This window comes from Amia ocellicauda, chromosome 8 (assembly GCF_036373705.1).
Source record: "Amia ocellicauda isolate fAmiCal2 chromosome 8, fAmiCal2.hap1, whole genome shotgun sequence".
Taxonomy (NCBI): domain Eukaryota; kingdom Metazoa; phylum Chordata; class Actinopteri; order Amiiformes; family Amiidae; genus Amia; species Amia ocellicauda.
The window spans coordinates 41,268,617-41,287,293 of NC_089857.1; the positions used below are offsets into that span (position 1 = coordinate 41,268,617).

General features: G+C 40.1%; 1 protein-coding gene across 1 annotated transcript in view; it reads left to right on the forward strand.

The window, feature by feature from the left end:
• ipo11 (importin 11) overlaps positions 1 to 18,677 on the forward strand; it is a 179,150-nt gene that overhangs the window by 19,218 nt on the left and 141,255 nt on the right. Inside the window, exons 6-7 of the mRNA XM_066711430.1 lie at positions 3,571 to 3,703; positions 4,773 to 4,831. Coding sequence (XP_066567527.1) covers positions 3,571 to 3,703; positions 4,773 to 4,831 — 192 coding nt within the window. The remainder of the gene's footprint in view (positions 1 to 3,570; positions 3,704 to 4,772; positions 4,832 to 18,677) is intronic.

Consider the following 18,677-nt stretch of genomic DNA (forward strand, 5'->3'; position numbering starts at 1 on the left):
GTCTAGATTAGTTTCTTTCTATACATTGCATAATTTAATATTTCTTTGATCATCAGCGGATCGCTTTGCATCAATTTGGAATGATTTGCAAGTACATAACATTCCATGAGCTCAAAACAAAAAATGTAATTTAAATGTTTCATAATTCTTCTTCTGTCCCCATAACAAATTGCCTCACAGTGCTCCATATGTAATATATCCAGTGGTACAGACCTTAGCTGTCATGCTAATCACAAGCTTCATAAATCCTAATGAATGTTTTCTAATCAACGCCGCTCTCAAAATGCACACAATTGCCACAATTTAATGCCTTTTTTCAAAGCATATTCCTACAATGGGATCTACTGCATATTACCAGCATGATGATGTAAGTCCTACTGAACGTTTCAAAATCTCAAAGAGACCAGCATGCACCCCTCCCCCCAAGTGTATTGATAAAAAAAAAAATGTAATTCCCTTATTATTTTTAACTGGAGCAGGATAATTCAAAGGGGGGTCTCCAGCTCAGGATTCTCAGCTACACAACCTCCCTGTTAAAAGCTCGTCTGTTCTGCAGGGCTTCACTAGAAAAGGCCTAACTGTAGATTTCCAGCCACGATCCTGGTGTGGATTACCAGCACTTTGGCGTCCTTCTCGGTTGTTTTTCTCGTCGCTGACAGCCCCCAATCAAGGGCGGCCCTCTGTTGAAGTCGGTGACATTCCCTGATCCGTTTGATAGCGCGTGAAGTATAAACCTGCTTATTAAGTTTGCACTCGGCCGATAGCTGAACAAGGCGGGTAAAATCTTGTATGTGAGAGAATATCGGTGCGAGCTTAAACAGGTGGGAAGAGGTGATTAGATGCGTGGATAAAGCCCCATGCGGCGGGTTTGAATTTTGTTTTTGAGCTGTGACTGGAGAGTGAAAAGTCATGCATGTAAAGCTCAGATTTTGGAGTGTATAGAAAAGAGATTGAATTAATCTATGCATGGGTGCTCGGGCTAAACCTAATGAAGAAAGGATAAGCATCGGCAATGGGATTAGTGAAAAGTCCTACTTAAGATTAGGATCGGATCATGTCAACGTTTTTCCAAACACATACAAACAATTACCTTGTAGTAGATTCCAATAAAAAAAGTGGAAGAAAAAAGTAAAGCAGGGTATGTTAACCATGTAGTATCTGCTTAGATTTGTATGCTGTCCAATTGAAACTGCTTTTTTATGGGGGGGATCATTATAAAGTTGTCATCTGTATTTTATTTCCCCACCAGACAACAGCTGCATGTCTGTAACATGTCGCATTATGACAGATATCAGCTTTTGCCTGTCCGAGTACAATGTAAGAGCACCAACAGGGGTTCTCAATATCACAGCTAGACTAAGCCAATTGGAGACTTCAGCTTAATGAGTTAGTCTCCAATTAGATCACGGCGCTGAAATATTTGCAGTGCCGTATTGACCGGCTGCGTATGATCTGAGAGGGGCTATGAGGTCCCTGCGACGAGATGACGTTAATTCTCTGTGACAAATTCTATACACTTCGAGCTGGTTGCTTGATTAATCACGGGGAAGGTTGATTGCTGCAAATTGTTTTGCTAAATAGTATTCTGATAGCTGCTTGAACTGCAGGCATGGAAATGGGCTTTGTGTGATGCAAAATGAGATCTGTGCTCTTTTATTACAGACAGCAGCAAACAAGTACCATATAAAGTATTAAAAGCTTTCAGCGGCCTGCGTCATTTAAATAATGGGTATAATTATCCTCCGAGCTGTGTAGCATCTTTAGAAAAAAAAAAAAAGGGGCCTTTGATATGAACTTAATTTCTATTAAATTGATGCTGTTTGATACGGATAGCTGTGCCTACTGAGAGCGAGGTATCTTTATTGATGGCTTCACAAATCTGTGCAGCGTAGAGACCAGGCACACAGATTTAAATCCATGATCTCGGCAGAAGACGGAAGCAGAAAAAACTATTTCGACTAGTTTGTGTAAAGTATCAGCTCTTAAGTATGATCCTATTTCTTATGCATTTTACTTTTACAAATGTAAGAAAATGTCCTGATGTCTTATTTATGTGACCTTATTAACTATTTATTTTATACGAGAACATATTTCTTGCCATATTACGTACCGTGCGAAGTTCGAACGCTGCAGTTTGGCTCTTAACTGTTGGTGATCGGTGATGCAGGAAGACATTACAGTAATTCCCTGGCAAAGCAGCAAACAATTGGCCTCATATTTCATGCAAAATAGGCTTTTATAGCTAAGAGTTATTTTCCTTTCCCACTTGTGCTATGTGCATCTGTATTACTGGAGGCGTCTGCTCAGCTGGACTCAACTTGTCAAGTTGCAGTACAGTTCCCTGAAGACACTGCTGTGATTATAAAGGGGTTATATTATTTTGTATAATTTTTTATAAACGGTACGTCAGAAAGTCTTCATTACTTCTCACCCATGGTCTCCACAATGCTGGTCATAGTTTACTTCAATCAGACACAAAAGCAGTTGTGATTGTGGAAACATGTCTTCTGTACTGGATCTGGTCTTGATGGAAGCAGTAACATTTGACTAAAACTGCTCTATTGACATTTCAGTGTTACCATTTAGAAACTATAGGGATTATTTATTTTATAAATATTTATTTTCGAGGTTGCCCTGTTTATTTAGACTTGCAGAATTCAGTCTGTTTTTCATCCCCAGGGATTTATTGTTCACATCCTTTTGTTTTGTGGAGTTCGGAGGGCTGGGTCAGTGTTAATGTATTCCCGCCGGCCGTTTGTCATTGTAAATGTCAACTGTGTTCGGGGGGCATCATGAATAAGGGATTGTTTTGCCTCTGGGTGAGCATGCAGGGATGAAGTATCAGAGATGATGAAGTGTTTACTAAATATGATCATTTCTTTGTGTCTGTCTTGATGTAAATCTGTTTACAACTGGGAAAGTTGGGTATTACCTTGAGGAACTGTCCTTAACTCCAGGTTGGCAGGGGGATGGTCTTTTGGTGCAGCGGTTTTGTGGCTCTGCTCACAAAGCGGTGTGAGGCGGGGCACGTGTGGATGTGCCCGAGAGATGGCAGTTCGAATGCCAGTGTCAGCTCTGGCCCCTCACAGTACCCACTAAAAATCTTTGCCCACCGATATGAGGCCCTAAGAATCTGAATATATACTAACTGCAACATGTGCCTGTAGAGAGACGGATTGTCATTACCCCTTGGCGGCATCTTGCTTCTGTTATTTCCTGTGTGTTATCTGGAAGTCTGTACCAACAGATTACAAAAGATCACAGTATGTCCTGCATTCCCAATTTAAAATACACCCATCTATAAGTAAGAGATTGTGCTGAGTGGGATTACATCATCATGTTGCCGCTGTTAAGAGATTGTAGGGCACTTCTCTCCGTGGGATGATTTCTTGTTTTGTGGTGCATCATGTAAAACTTCCCCTTAGTTTTAATTGCTTATTGCCAAGGGTATAACATGTCTAGTGTAAAACATTAGGACACGCATACAGAAATGAAATAGTTCTAAATGGTATTTTCGGTTTCAGTCTAACCGTAATAAATACTTTTACATTTGTTCTTCTCTCCTTACAGCTGGCTTCTGGCATCTACAGCTTTGCCTGTTCTCTGTGGAATCACCACACCGACACCTTCCTGCAGCAGATCTGCACGAGAGACGAAGCGGCTGCCATGAGCTCCTTGGAAAGAACGCTACTTTCGTTAAAAGGTATCGCCACTGCTGAGTACATTTCCCTCTTGGGCTTTTGAAAGAGCAGTAAGTTAGCATCAGCTGCTGTGCAAGTTTTGTGAATAATAATAATAATGTGTTGACGATATGTTTCCCAAACCACTTTCTTGAATGGCTAAACAGTATTCCTGAAGAGAAATCGAAATGCAAACAAAACAATGTAATTAAAAATATTTCTGCATTCATATTTTGGTGTGTAAATAGAAATTAGGTCACTTTCAAAATGCCACAAATCACCTCAAATAATCTAGAAACTTGCTCTGTGTTTGGGGCATTTATATTCATTCAGCCATATACATAATTTTTGGTTTGACTTAATAGTCTCTTGGCATTGTTTTTTATTTTTTAAATTAAATATGATAAAAATGGTTTAAACATAAATATGTATGTGTTTATAAGCTGCTGCCCTCTGGTGTAAGATAATTACACCCCTTATACAGTGTTGCAGTAAGAGAAGCGATTAACAGTTTATCCGAGTGTTACACGGTTGTAAAAATTCCCTTTAAAGAAATAAATGTTTAGACACTTTTGTGAGAAGATTAATTAATGAGAGAATCTTGGTAGATTTGTGATTCCTTCTGGCTATTGTCTTCACCTATCTGTGCTGTGGAAAACCTTGCTCCGTTAATAACAATCCCTTTGTTTGAAATACTTCTAGAGTATTTATCTTGTGCATAGGAATGGCACAAGGTTTACACTACTGGCTCCATTTTCACTTCATGGGTTGTAACTATCGCTCCAAAAATGTAATGAAATGACCACCAGTTGGCTTGACAGCCATGCCTTCCTCACTACCCTATGTTCTACTAATTCAGCTGCACCAACACTGCATCAAGAGTTAATATAGCCCACCTGTAGAATTGCTTTCCCCAAAATACTTTGTACAGAAGCAGACATTACATTCTGAGCGATCCTAACCCTCCGATTAAAAAGTCGAAAGGGTTAGGCGCCACAGTGCGGTTAAAGGTGTAGCCTGTATTATCTTGCGGGTGGTAATTCTCTCCTGACTGCGATGTCATTGAAACAAGTCCCATTTCTTCTCTTGTAGTTCTACGGAAACTTACGGTTCACGGTTTTGTGGAGCCCCACCGCAATATGGAGGTCATGGTGAGTGAGACGTAGAGTTTCAGAAGTAGTTTTAAAGAAACGAGAGACAGGTACATATATTTTCTTTTTTTGTTTGTTTGTTTCTTCTGGTAAGTGATAAGTTTGACTCTCGTATTGAGCTGAAGGATGAGAGCACTGGCTCATCTGACGTCTGACGGCTCTGTATTCCCATTGTACTGAGGTGGGAGGTGAAGAAATCTGGAGAGAGGCATAAAAATGTATGAAAAACTATGGATGAAGGCAGCGACTTGCAGAGTGGAAAAGGGCACATTTAAGAGCAAGGTTGTAGCACAAGGGGATGGTGGCCTTTACCCCTCATTTCTCTGGCGTGTTCCCAGCCTGTCTGTGCCAGTTTGGAACTGGAAGACCGATCGCCCACACTGAACCTGTCAATACGAGTCAGAGATGATTCGTGTAATTTATTAAGTTCTGTTGGCAGCTTCTACCAGGCAGATTTATTTTTATTTAAAAGGTTGAAAGTATTTTCCAAAGAGTGCTGCTGAGAAGTTAGTGAAGAGAAGTCAAAATGAATCCTCTCATGCCTTTTATAATGAACTATTGAAGTGATACAAATGGCTCTAGTTGCAGTAAGAGGTGTGAGAGTACCCATGTCTCTGCAGTCTCTAAATCCTTAATATTTTATCAGGCACATCTTTAAATTCGCCGGGGGAACCTCATTGGGGGGGGGGGGGGGGGGACAGAAATGTTCTGGCACATGTGTTGACCTCATTGTTGACACGGTGCCATCGCTGGCCGCGGACAGTGACATGGTGTTGACTTTTCACTTTCAGAAGGGTGCTGATAATGGCCTTTAAGCCTTACTATCAGTGCATCTTGTGGTGCTTTTCACAAGGCACTGCACCACTGAGGCGCTTTGTAAGATGATGTTCATATTTTTACAGCCATTTGATTCCCTTTCTCTAGAAACGGTCACGAATCTCAGGGGATTTCATGCAGCTCTGCAGTTTATCAACTTTAATACCCATTGTCCCGGGTTACCCCTCTTCCATGTTTAAGATAATCTTCATGTTTAATCCATTTCCACAGGGCATCACTTGCTTGCTCTTCATTGCAAAGGAGGTAGGGTTTTCAACATTAGAAAGCTGAATAAGAAGGTTTTCACATTATAAGAGAATATTTGCATCGAAAGGCTATGTCACACAAATCACCTAAAAATAATGACAATTCTCACTTAAGACGCTTTACAAATCTGTTGAATTGAACTGAGTTTAAATGATGAACTCCGTTTTGTTCTCATGTGAACAGTGGCACCTTCACGACAGTGATGATATGAAACCCATCACCGTTCTCCTTTCACTTGGCAGTCGGTATGAATCTGCCGTTTTCTCCCAGCGATTCCCTGCAATGGGCTTTGTGCTATTTTACAGGCTGCTCTGCTGTCGCTTGCGGCAACTACAAGGGGATCTGTGGGAGGCGAAATGAAAGTGCAACAAAAAGGGTTTATTTAAAGTCGATGTTGTTGGGTAGCACTTTAGTAAGCGGTGCAACTCGCAAACACACAATCTACACAATCTACACAATCCACGCACTGCAGCTGGCAGGGCCTCAGAGCTCACAAACGGAAAGGGCTGCTGTGAGCATAACTTTGTTGTGCAAGTGATCAGAAATTTGGTGAAGTAACGTGTACGTCAGTTAACAGTCGTGTATCGTGGTGTTTTCAGATCGAATGGCGGGTTTCTGAAAGCCAGTCGCTGACCTGCCCGACCCGAAACCTTCCACGTATTATAAAGCAGATGCTTATATCTCTGCTGCATTTTCTTCCACGGTTGTTTAAGTGATTCGGTCTGCCTGAAGCTATTGGGGATTAACATCAGCGAACATATTAAAACTGAGTGAAGATGACAGCATCGTCCCTGAGGGTTCGTCCTGATTCCCACCAGTTCCTCGTTGAACAAACCTTGGGCTGCTGGAGAATCACGGTGGTTACAATCCTGACATCGGTAAAAAGCACGAATGTAAACGGTGTGAACAGGACCGTGCTGGAGTGGCCTACGTCAGCCCGTCTTCCGCCGAATATTTTGCGCATAATTAAAATCCATTGCAGTGTGGCCTGGGGTGTGAGGTAGTTGATTCCAGCTGTTGACTGAATTTGAAGTTAATTTGTTGTCAGTGTGGGTTATTGTACCTGCAGTGCGTCGCGCAGCTGGCAGTGTACTTGCTGCTCATACAAATGATATTGTAGAGGATTCCCCGTGTTCAGTCTGGTTCAGTCCTCGGTCAGCACTGGTTGGCCAACATCGGGGGAATAGGAGAACTCTGCCTTGACCATTACAGCAGCCACAGTCATGGCTCAGAAACGTTGGGCCAACGTTTGTAGCATTAACGGCAGGCTGCAAAACTATTATTTTTTGCATGCATAAAAAGTAGTTAGCCTTTGTGTTCAGATTCAGTACTTCCCAGCAGAATGCCATCCTCTTTTTTAGGCTGAAGTGCACACAAATGTTTAGTGACGCCAAGGACATTTCTATTTCACAAAATCATGGATAATCATAATTTCCTTTCCATTTGGCGTATTTAAATAACCGTGCAGGGAGTTATTCAGTATATTAGTCTTGCGTGCCAAACCATTTGGTGACCTTTTATGTTATAATTGAATCCGCTTTATGTAAAATCTGTTTTTATCTCCAAAGTTTACAAAACTGTTGTGATTTAATTTGGGTTTACAGTGTGTATAGAATATTTTCTGTGTACAATGCAGATGATCTTGTCGTGCCGCTTTGTGTTTTGACTGGCTGATGTAGATTTTTACCCGTTTCAACTTGAGACTCATGAGCTCTGTTGATTTCATTTAATTACCTGCCAGTTTTATTTAAAGGAAGAACCGGCTGTTTATGCACATGCTGTAGGAAGTTTAGTTTGGCTTGATTTCCTGAAGAGAAGCCCTGCTGCGTCTCTCTCAACAAAAACAGAGAATTATAGTAATAGCAGATACATCCCTCTGGCTACTGGTACATATAATTTATTCAGCAACTATTTCCTACATCCAGATTGAGGCTGTTTATTTGTTTTTTATGATTTTCCGATACAGAGTAAATACAATTTAAATACACTTTGAGGAAATGGAAGTTGCTCTGCCCTGAGGTCCGTTTCAGAGGTGGGTTCAGAGATGGCAAAGGTTGGTAATAAACTGCGGTGGCACATCTGATGAGCTGATTGTTTAGTGAAACAACAACAATAATAATAATAATAATAATAATAATAATAATAATTAGTGGTTTTGCAATTCTTCAAACAGCTGGGGAAATGTTTGTTTTTCCCCAAGAGGATTAAAGGCACCAGACATGTACTTTTACTTGGTATATCTTATTGTTTTGAAAGGGAATAAACAGATTATCTAGGCCTGATTTGTCATCATCTTTTGAAGTTGCAAGAAAACAAATTCAGCGTCTGTTCACTAAGTTTTTATTTCACGTGCCTTTAGGGGCTTTGCTGCCTCCGATTTATTAGCTCTTCTGACATATGCTGCTTTATCCTTTGCTCATTTTGTACGTACGCCTCACCATCTTTCCCATTGTTCTTGTAAAGTGATTTCCCCAGTATCTCGGATGAACAGCTGTGACGCTGGTGTGTCTTCGTGTGAGATTTATGTAAGAAGGAACATTCTGCTTCAGTTCCTTAAAGAGAAAACTCTCTTACTCTCAGTATGGGGATGCTAATGAAGTTACAACACTTCACTGGCAGTTTCATTATGAAGATGTTCTTGTTAAACTTTCCTAATCACATAAATCAGTGGCCTGTCTCTGATATTTGTTTAAAAGTGATTGTGTTTCTGTGCTTCATTTGCTGGAGCTACAAGGCTCATTGATATAATTTCGGCAGGAGCAATCTGAATGTGAGATGTTGGAGAAGAGCACAAAAAAAGAAATGCACAATGTGGCACAATGCATCTTTTAAGCCGCAATACTTGGCACCATATTTCAGAGAGCCTTCTACAAAGGACAACCTGAAAATATTACTTCAGTGCAACTAACAAAGGAAGTTATTCTGCAGGAAATTGTATAACTTTTCTTCTTAAACAACCACCCCCATGTCAAAAGTAGTTTAGTGTAACTCTCCGGCAATGAAAATATTATTATAACTGTCAAAGTTAACATTTCTAATACTGTTCAATCTTCAACATTTAACCACATTTTCCTGCTAGGTGGCAATGTTGCTGTGTGACAGGAAAGGTGATTAACATTTCAAATTACAAGCGCAAGTCAGTGAGTCTTAACTGATTGTTATCAATTTTGGTCCTACCCACAGTTTATCTCCGGGGTTAAAAGATAGTGATCTTGTTGTGATCAGTGACCTCCTTCAAGGAATTTGCACTTCTGCTTTCCCAGCGGATTTCTTTTGAAGTGCCCTGTGTCAATTATCTCACGGGAATACGTCACCATCACTTCAGTTTAAACACATTTCAATAACAATCCTTTTTAAGAGCCGGACAAGAGAAACCAATGACATACGTGTAGAACTGTGTATCTTACGTGTTTGGTTTCTACAACACATCATTATTTGCATTATTTGCTACCTTACTTACATATAAAATATTGTATCCATCTATGATTAAGACTAAAAGGGGATAGGTTGATGCTTTATGTCTGTAATGTTCCCATGCAGTTTTTGCATTCCTCTTCACAAAAGTGTGCTCATACTGCGCAGTAACCGATGGGGGATCGGCTGGAAAACACTCGCTGTAATAGCTCTTTCTATCCCGCAGTGTATTGGCCTTGCTGAGGCTGATTTCTGTACAATTTTAATAACCACGGATGTAGGTTTCACTTCTGTTGAGAGAGCTTTTAACGGTGTCACCTCCGTCTCCATTTTCTCGGGAGAATCCAATTGAAGGGTTCAAATGCGGTGGTGGTTGTTTTTGTGAAGCCATTGATACGTACACAAGCATGGATGCACAATTTCACCTCTCTCCTGGGTTTTAACCATTAGCTGTGCCAATTTGAAGTGCATCAGAAGATTAATGACATCCCCTTTGTTGCCATTTCAGTCTGTTTAGTTACAACTGCAGTCCACAGTGCCATATTAAAATATCATTGGTTATTTATTTTCTCCGGTGACACAATTATTTTTCTTTTCCGCACAAGAGAAAATTGGAGGTAGTTTTCCAGACAGGGAAAAATAACATGAGCAGTCTTACATTAAATCTGTAAACACTGCAGAGCAGCCTAGTTTGTATGGAGGCGAATAATGAAATAACTGTTGGTTTTGTACCCAGTCTATTTTCACTTTGCAAATTGCTTTATAAACACTGACTATTGGATACTCTCAAGTCTGTTGGCTGTGCTCATAATTAGTCGGATAAGCAGGGATTCGTAATAACAAAGTAATCATGTTGCTATGTAAGTGGAAAGTCTGCTTAGGCAATCCTGCTTATGTTATGGAAATTGTCCCGTGCTATTCATGCTTATTGCTTTGTTTTCATTCCTTGGCCTACATCAGCTAACTATAATACCCTACTCCTACAATTGTAATTAGGGGATATATACCATACAACTATGACACATCTGATTTACATAATGCTAATCTGCTGCCGGTTTTGACTCGTTAACGTTACTCTCTCGGCAACACCGATTGTCAGACATATTTGTAGCTATGGTGTCATTTGTTTTGCTGGAAGGGGGAGCAAGAGACCAGTTCAGTCTGCCTCCAGTGAATTCAGCTCCTGATAACGGGTGCATATAAACTGACAAGAGGTTAGTTTCCCATGCAAGTTTCGTGGAGTGAAATCTGACTGGGACTCACAGCAGTGTTTGGTACTTGGTGGCTGTCTCCATATTGCATAGTTTGAACATGCACAGAAAACATTAAGGGGTAATATTAGTATAAAGTCATAAAATGAATCCCTTATGAGTAAACAAGAACAACAATCATTATTCAAGGACAGCACATCATCTTTTTTTTTTTGTAGTAAAAGTATAGCTAAACGCACACCACAGACCTCTTCTAGAAATGATCGACTGGACCCTACTTCTGATTAAGCAGCTCCTGTCAAGATGAGCGGCGTCTTGGAAATCATGCCCCTTCACGTAAGATTTCAAAATGTTGGATTTTACAGTTTTTGATATGGAAAACGAGACTCAAAGATATGATATAATTCGCTATTTGTTTACATAACATTATTCGGTATAATTCTTTATCAAACAAAATTAGATCAAATAAGAATTTTACTTTTGGCTTCAGTAAATGCTTGATCTGAAGACTGGTAAATATGTGGATTATAAGGAGGAAAAGGCACATTTTTCACATCCGTTATTTACTGCCAACAGTAATGTAATTGTCTTTGCTTTTATCACTAATGTACTAAAGTTGGCGGACAGAGGCCGTAAAGCACTCTGGGTCGTTCCCTAACATATTGACACACCCATAAAACATCATCACCTTTATTTCTGATGCGTCTCGCTTACTCGGTCAACCAGAATATTACATCTCTGGTCCATGTTTGATTTATTAAAAGAGGATGATTTGTGACTTTCTTACTCATCATGTTTCGGTCTTGTATATGATTGAAAGCTGATTTGAATGTGACTTCTCTCCTTGCTTGCTGGAGAGCAGGACATGCCAGAAAGTAATCTTGTACACCCCTCTGATGTAGTCAGTGTGGAACAATACCATTTTATGTTTTTAACGGTCAGAAGTATATGTCATGCACATTATATTAATGTTCATATGAGGGGAAACAAACAAAACAACCATACAATAACATGATCACGACAAAGTTTTTCTCAGAGATGAATTTGTCACCTGTGGATAGCTGATCACAATGTGAAATCCCTTCAGACTCCAGGTTCCCAACCCTGCTCCTGGAGGAGCCCCTACCCTGCTGGTTTTTGTTCCCACCGAGCTCTCAATTACTTAATTGAACCCTTAATTGAACTACTAATTTCCTGAATCAGAGCCTTTAAATTATTTAAAACTGTAGGGGTTATAAGTTAAGTATAGAATTGTATATATATAAAAGAACCAACTATTTTATTACACTATTTAAAATGTCAAATTTAAGCAGATTGTTACTTCAGTTAAGGTAAAATTACTGGGTTCCCGAGCATCATTTAAAAGTATTTTTTTAAGCCCTGTAAAAGTCATTAAAATGTATGTTGTTGTCTTTAAAAGTCGTTGTTTATAAGCTCCAAAGTAAAAGTATGTTTCAAATCAATTTCAATTTAAGGTGCTTTAACAAACACATTTTTATTGTCAAAGCAATTGGACATGCATACATATATGTTACATAAATTATAAAATTGTAAACCACAATAAGATGTATTAAAGTACAGAAAAAAACAAAATAAAATAAAATATAAATGATCTTTTATACATAGAAAGAAAATAGATGTCATTATTTACAGATTACTTTTTGATTTGATTTAAAACATAGAAATACAAGGACATACATTACAAACGAATATTTACATTTTATCTACAGCTCTCTCTCCTTCTCTCTCATCTGCAATCTGACCACTGCTCTCGCAGCAGCGTGTAATCTGACACCTGACTGAGCTTCTGAGAGTCCCAGGGCTGACCGAGTGTCTTTGAATTGCTAGATATTAATTAGATATTTGGGTAAAAAAAAAAAAAAACATCTCTAGGGATGATGACAGACCATAGTAACGTCCTTTCCATTGGTCAATAACATGCCTGTGTCCTGCAGTTGTGCAAACGCCAGCAAAGACGCGATGTAAACAAACCGCACATGGATCTTTTCAGCAGAATCTCAGAATGCATGTCTCTATCACAAATCGTGATAGAACTTCTCTTTGAGGAACCCATTGGTCGTGTTCTTGTAGCGCAGATATGTAGAAATCCACCAATTGTGCGTATATGGACTTTGTCAATGCAACTATTACAATTCTAAAACACTTTGATCCAGGTCATTCAAAAGTCAGTAATTATGACTATGAAAAGTCATTCAAAGTCATTATTTTTTCACATCCTTAACCTGCAGGAACTTTGAATTAGTAATTGAGAGCTCGGTTGTAACAAAAACCAGCAGGGTTAGGGAGTTCTCCAGGACCGGGATTGAGAACCCTGGCTTTAGACTTATGAATTAATGAGATAAATGAGTGATGAACGCGGTTTAATCTATCAATCGATGTATCCAGATCCCTGCCACGTTATTAAGAACATGAAAAAACGTTGTGCCGTTTTCCCACCGCTACCAGGTTTCTGCTTTTCCAAACTGCCAGCTCTGGATTTGTTTGTTTAGGCTCCCTCTTAACGTACTCTGTGACTTCTGTTTGTTGTGGACAGTCCGGTTGGTCTCAGATCATTCTGATAAGTATCAAAATCTGAGAAAAGCATTTTTAAATTAAGATCTACTCCCTTCAGTTGACCACGAACCTTTATGTTACAGGGAATTATTTGTGAGTGTTGGCTGAAATACAGTCTTGGGTTCTTGGCACGCAGTGGTTAACCGTACTCTATAATTACAGTGTCTGAAAAGTGTGATGGTATAATAACCGCAATACTCTGACACCCTTATCTGTAGCCCGACATCCTATTAAAGCGTAATACTGTGCCACCCTTATCTAAAATACATTCAATGCAGAATCTATCCTCATGATTCTGAATTCGTATCATCCGACATTGGTCTATTCTTCTTCTCAGTGTAAACAAAGGACTCAAGGACTTTCACTGAAGGAGAACTTGAGGTCCAGCTCAAAGAGTATACTTGGCATTTTCTTTTTAATCCATTGGTGTGTGTTTTGATGACAATGCTTTCGTTAATGAACTCGAGTCACTTGATTTTAAATGGACTTTAAAAAGTAAGCAAATACCCAGTTGTTAATGATTATTTCCCCCCCCGGGAGTCATTGATCCCAAGAAGTGGTACAATAGCTTTGGTAGGTATTACTACTAGTATCAGGAATATTTACAATACTTTATCATTTATAATGTTTTACTTATTTCTATGTTTTAAAAAGCTTGGTTTTAAATTGTGCATGTGACCCATTTTTAGTATTTGATCAATATGAATACATTTACACTTGAATTCTCACTTCATGTGCCACATGTCAGAATGCATTGCACAAAAAAAGCTTAACTTCAGATTCCTGTGCATTTGTAAAGTTATATGTATCAGATTTTGGGTCTTCGTGTCCTCGAGGATGACACCTTATGGAATGGAAACGCAAGGTTTCTGCTCTGCTCAAGATACCCAGTCATTGAAGAGTTTTATATTTGGGGAAAAAAGGCAGTCAAGTCTCATATCAGTGCTATTTAATCAAGATGTATGTAAACAAAATTTAATAATACCTACTTTATTATATGAAACTCCCCGCCCTGGGACCCAAACTCTTTGCTTTTATGGCATCATATTAAACATTGTAGGCTTATTTTTCTCCCTACATCATCTGAAGATCAACAAGGATTTTAAGATTTTTATCTTCAAATAAGAGAACAAATATAATTGAAAGCTATGTATTGTTTTCAAGGTATTTCTGTGAGGTTTAGAGGTAACTTCATAAAGTGTTTGAGGAAGGAAGCTGCTGCTGACTTGACCAAATTGTTCTATTAGTTTCATATATATATATATATATATATATATATATAATACACACAGTATTGAAGACAGTTTACTGTCAAAAGTCATACACCACGGCAAGACTGAGCACAGCAAAACAAGACACAAGGTAGTTCTACTGCATCAGCAAGGTCTCTCCCAGGCAGAACTTTCAAGGCAAACAGGGGGGTTTCCAGATGTGCTGTCCAAGCTCTTTTGAAGAAGCACAAAGAAACAGGCAATGCTGAGGACCGTAGACGCAGTGGTCGGCCAAGGACACTTACTGCAGCAGATGAAAGACACATCATGCTTTCTTCCCTTCGCAACTGGAAGATGTCCAGCAGTGCCATCAGCTCAGAACTGGCAGAAAACAGTGGGACCCTGGTACACCCATCTACTGTCCGGAGAAGTCTGGACAGAAGTGGCCTTCATGGAAGTCTTCCCACCAAAAAGCTCTGAAGTGGCAACAAGGCCAAGCGACTCAACTATGCATGAAAACACAGGAACTGGGGTGCAGAAAAACAGCAGCAGGTGCTCTGGACTGATGAGTCAGAATTTGAAATATTTGGCTGTAGCAGAAGGCAGTTTGTTCACCGAAGGGCTGGAGAGCGGTACACAAATGAGTGTCTGCAGGCAACAGTGAAGCATGGTGGAGGTTCCTTGCAAGTTTGGGGCTGCATTTCTGCAAATGCAGTTGGGGATTTGGTCATAATTAATGGTCTCCTCAATGCTGAGAAGTACAGGCAGATACTTATCCTTCATGCAATACCATCAGGGAGGCATCTGATTGGCCCCACATTTATTCTGCAGCAAGACAACAACCCCAAACATACAGCGACAGTCATTAAGAATAACTTCAGCGTGAAGAAGAACAAGGAGTCCTGGAAGTGATGGTATGACCCCCACAGAGCCCTGATCTCAACATCTTTGAGTCTGTCTGGGATTGCATGAAGAGAGAAGCAGCTGAGGCTGCCTAAATCCACAGAAGAACTGTGGTTAGTTCTCCAAGATGTTTGAGCCAACCTACCTGCCGCGTTCCTTCAAAAACTGTGCACAAGTGTATCTTAGAAGGATTGATGCTGTTTTGAAGGCAAAGGGTGGTCACACCAAATATGAATTTGATGTAGATTTTTCTTCTGTTCACTCACTTTGCATTTAGTTAATTGATAAATATAATCTATTAACATGTCTATTTTTGAAAGCATTCTTACTTTACAGCATTTTTTCACACCTGCCTAAAACTTTTGCACAGTTGTGTATGTGCTATATATACACTCACCTAAAGGATTATTAGGAACACCTGTTCAATTTCTCATGAATGCAATTATCTAACCAACCAATCACATGGCAGTTGCTTCAATGCATTTAGGGGTGTGGTCCTGGTCAAGACAATCTCCTGAACTCCAAACTGAATGTCTGAATGGGAAAGAAAGGTGATTTAAGCAATTTTGAGCGTGGCATGGTTGTTGGTGCCAGACGGGCCGCTCTGAGTATTTCACAATCTGCTCAGTTACTGGGATTTTCACGCACAACCATTTCTAGGGTTTACAAAGAATGGTGTGAAAAGGGAAAAACATCCAGTATGCGGCAGTCCTGTGGGCGAAAATGCCTTGTTGATGCTAGAGGTCAGAGGAGAATGGGCCGACTGATTCAAGCTGATAGAAGAGCAACTTTGACTGAAATAACCACTCGTTACAACCGAGGTATGCAGCAAAGCATTTGTGAAGCCACAACACGTACAACCTTGAGGCGGATGGGCTACAACAGCAGAAGACCCCACCGGGTACCACTCATCTCCACTACAGATAGGAAAAAGAGGCTACAATTTGCACAAGCTCACCAAAATTGGACAGTTGAAGACTGGAAAAATGTTGCCTGGTCTGATGAGTCTCGATTTCTGTTGAGACATTCAGATGGTAGAGTCAGAATTTGGCGTAAACAGAATGAGACATGGATCCATCATGCCTTGTTACCACTGTGCAGGCTGGTGGTGGTGGTGTAATGGTGTGGGGGATGTTTTCTTGGCACACTTTAGGCCCCTTAGTGCCAATTGGGCATCGTTTAAATGCCACGGCCTACCTGAGCATTGTTTCTGACCATGTCCATCCCTTTATGACCAGCATGTACCCATCCTCTGATGGCTACTTCCAGCAGGATAATGCACCATGTCACAAAGGTCGAATCATTTCAAATTGGTTTCTTGAACATGACAATGAGTTCACTGTACTAAACTGGCCCCCACACTAACCAGATCTCAACCCAATAGAGCATCTTTGGGATGTGGTGGAATGGGAGCTTCATGCCCTGGATGTGCATCCCACAAATCTCCATCAACTGCAAGATGCTATCCTATCAATATGGGCCAACATTTCTAAAGAATGCTTTCAGCACCTTGTTGAATCAATGCCACGTAGAATTAAGGCAGTTCTGAAGGCGAAAGGGGGTCAAACACAGTATTAGTATGGTGTTCCTAATAATCCTTTAGGTGAGTGTATGTGTGTGTGTATATATATATATATATATATATATATATATATATATATACACACATTGTCCTGGGAGGACAGAGATTGACCTATAGTAACCCATAAACATCAAAGGAACTGAACTTCAGAAGTGATATACACTCACCTAAAGGATTATTAGGAACACCATACTAATACTGTGTTTGACCCCCTTTCACCTTCAGAACTGCCTTAATTCTACGTGGCATTGATTCAACAAGGTGCTGAAAGCATTCTTTAGAAATGTTGGCCCATATTGATAGGATAGCATCTTGCAGTTGATGGAGATTTGTGGAATGCACATCCAGGGCACGAAGCTCCCGTTCCACCACATCCCAAAGATGCTCTATTGGGTTGAGATCTGGTGACTGTGGGGGCCAGTTTAGTACAGTGAACTCATTGTCATGTTCAAGAAACCAATTTGAAATGATTTGACCTTTGTGACATGGTGCATTATCCTGCTGGAAGTAGCCATCAGAGGATGGGTACATGGTGGTCATAAAGGGATGGACATGGTCAGAAACAATGCTCAGGTAGGCCGTGGCATTTAAACGATGCCCAATTGGCACTAAGGGGCCTAAAGTGTGCCAAGAAAACATCCCCCACACCATTACACCACCACCACCAGCCTGCACAGTGGTAACAAGGCATGATGGATCCATGTCTCATTCTGTTTACGCCAAATTCTGACTCTACCATCTGAATGTCTCAACAGAAATCGAGACTCATCAGACCAGGCAACATTTTTCCAGTCTTCAACTGTCCAATTTTGGTGAGCTTGTGCAAATTGTAGCCTCTTTTTCCTATTTGTAGTGGAGATGAGTGGTACCCGTGGGGTCTTCTGCTGTTGTAGCCCATCTGCCTCAAGGTTGTACGTGTTGTGGCTTCACAAATGCTTTGCTGCATACCTCGGTTGTAACGAGTGGTTATTTCAGTCAAAGTTGCTCTTCTATCAGCTTGAATCAGTCGGCCCATTCTCCTCTGACCTCTAGCATCAACAAGGCATTTTCGCCCACAGGACTGCCGCATACTGGATGTTTTTCCCTTTTCACACCATTCTTTGTAAACCCTAGAAATGGTTGTGCGTGAAAATCCCAGTAACTGAGCAGATTGTGAAATACTCAGAGCGGCCCGTCTGGCACCAACAACCATGCCACGCTCAAAATTGCTTAAATCACCTTTCTTTCCCATTCAGACATTCAGTTTGGAGTTCAGGAGATTGTCTTGACCAGGACCACACCCCTAAATGCATTGAAGCAACTGCCATGTGATTGGTTGGTTAGATAATTGCATTCATGAGAAATTGAACAGGTGTTCCTAATAATCCTTTAGTTGAGTGTAGATGTATTGATCAAATGTTGACTACATGAACAATGCCAGCTCTTTCAGAGAGGTGATACTTTAGTGGTTATTGCTGTATTATGTTTTGTTTACATTATAATTATAAAATTATACCTATGTATATGAAGAAGAAAAAAAACACACACGGCAACAAATAATAAGATATTAAAGGATTTAAAATTTCTCCGATGGTTGAGGGAGTAATTCATCTGAAGCTTTAATTCGCTCTCTACTTTAATCAATCACAGCTGGGGGCAGATTGAGGGACATGTTTTTCCTTAAAATCCAATATGATAATTCGCAGTTCTCATTTGTAGGTGAAAAGTACAATATGTCCCCAAGAGGGGAATTATTCACAGCAGGCGTCGCATACAGTGGTGCATCAGTAGCTGTCGAACATTTCAAAACCTACTTCTCATTCTGACAAAGCTCCAGCTAAATACGAGTATGTTTTAATTGTAAATCTTAAATATTTAAATACATCCCA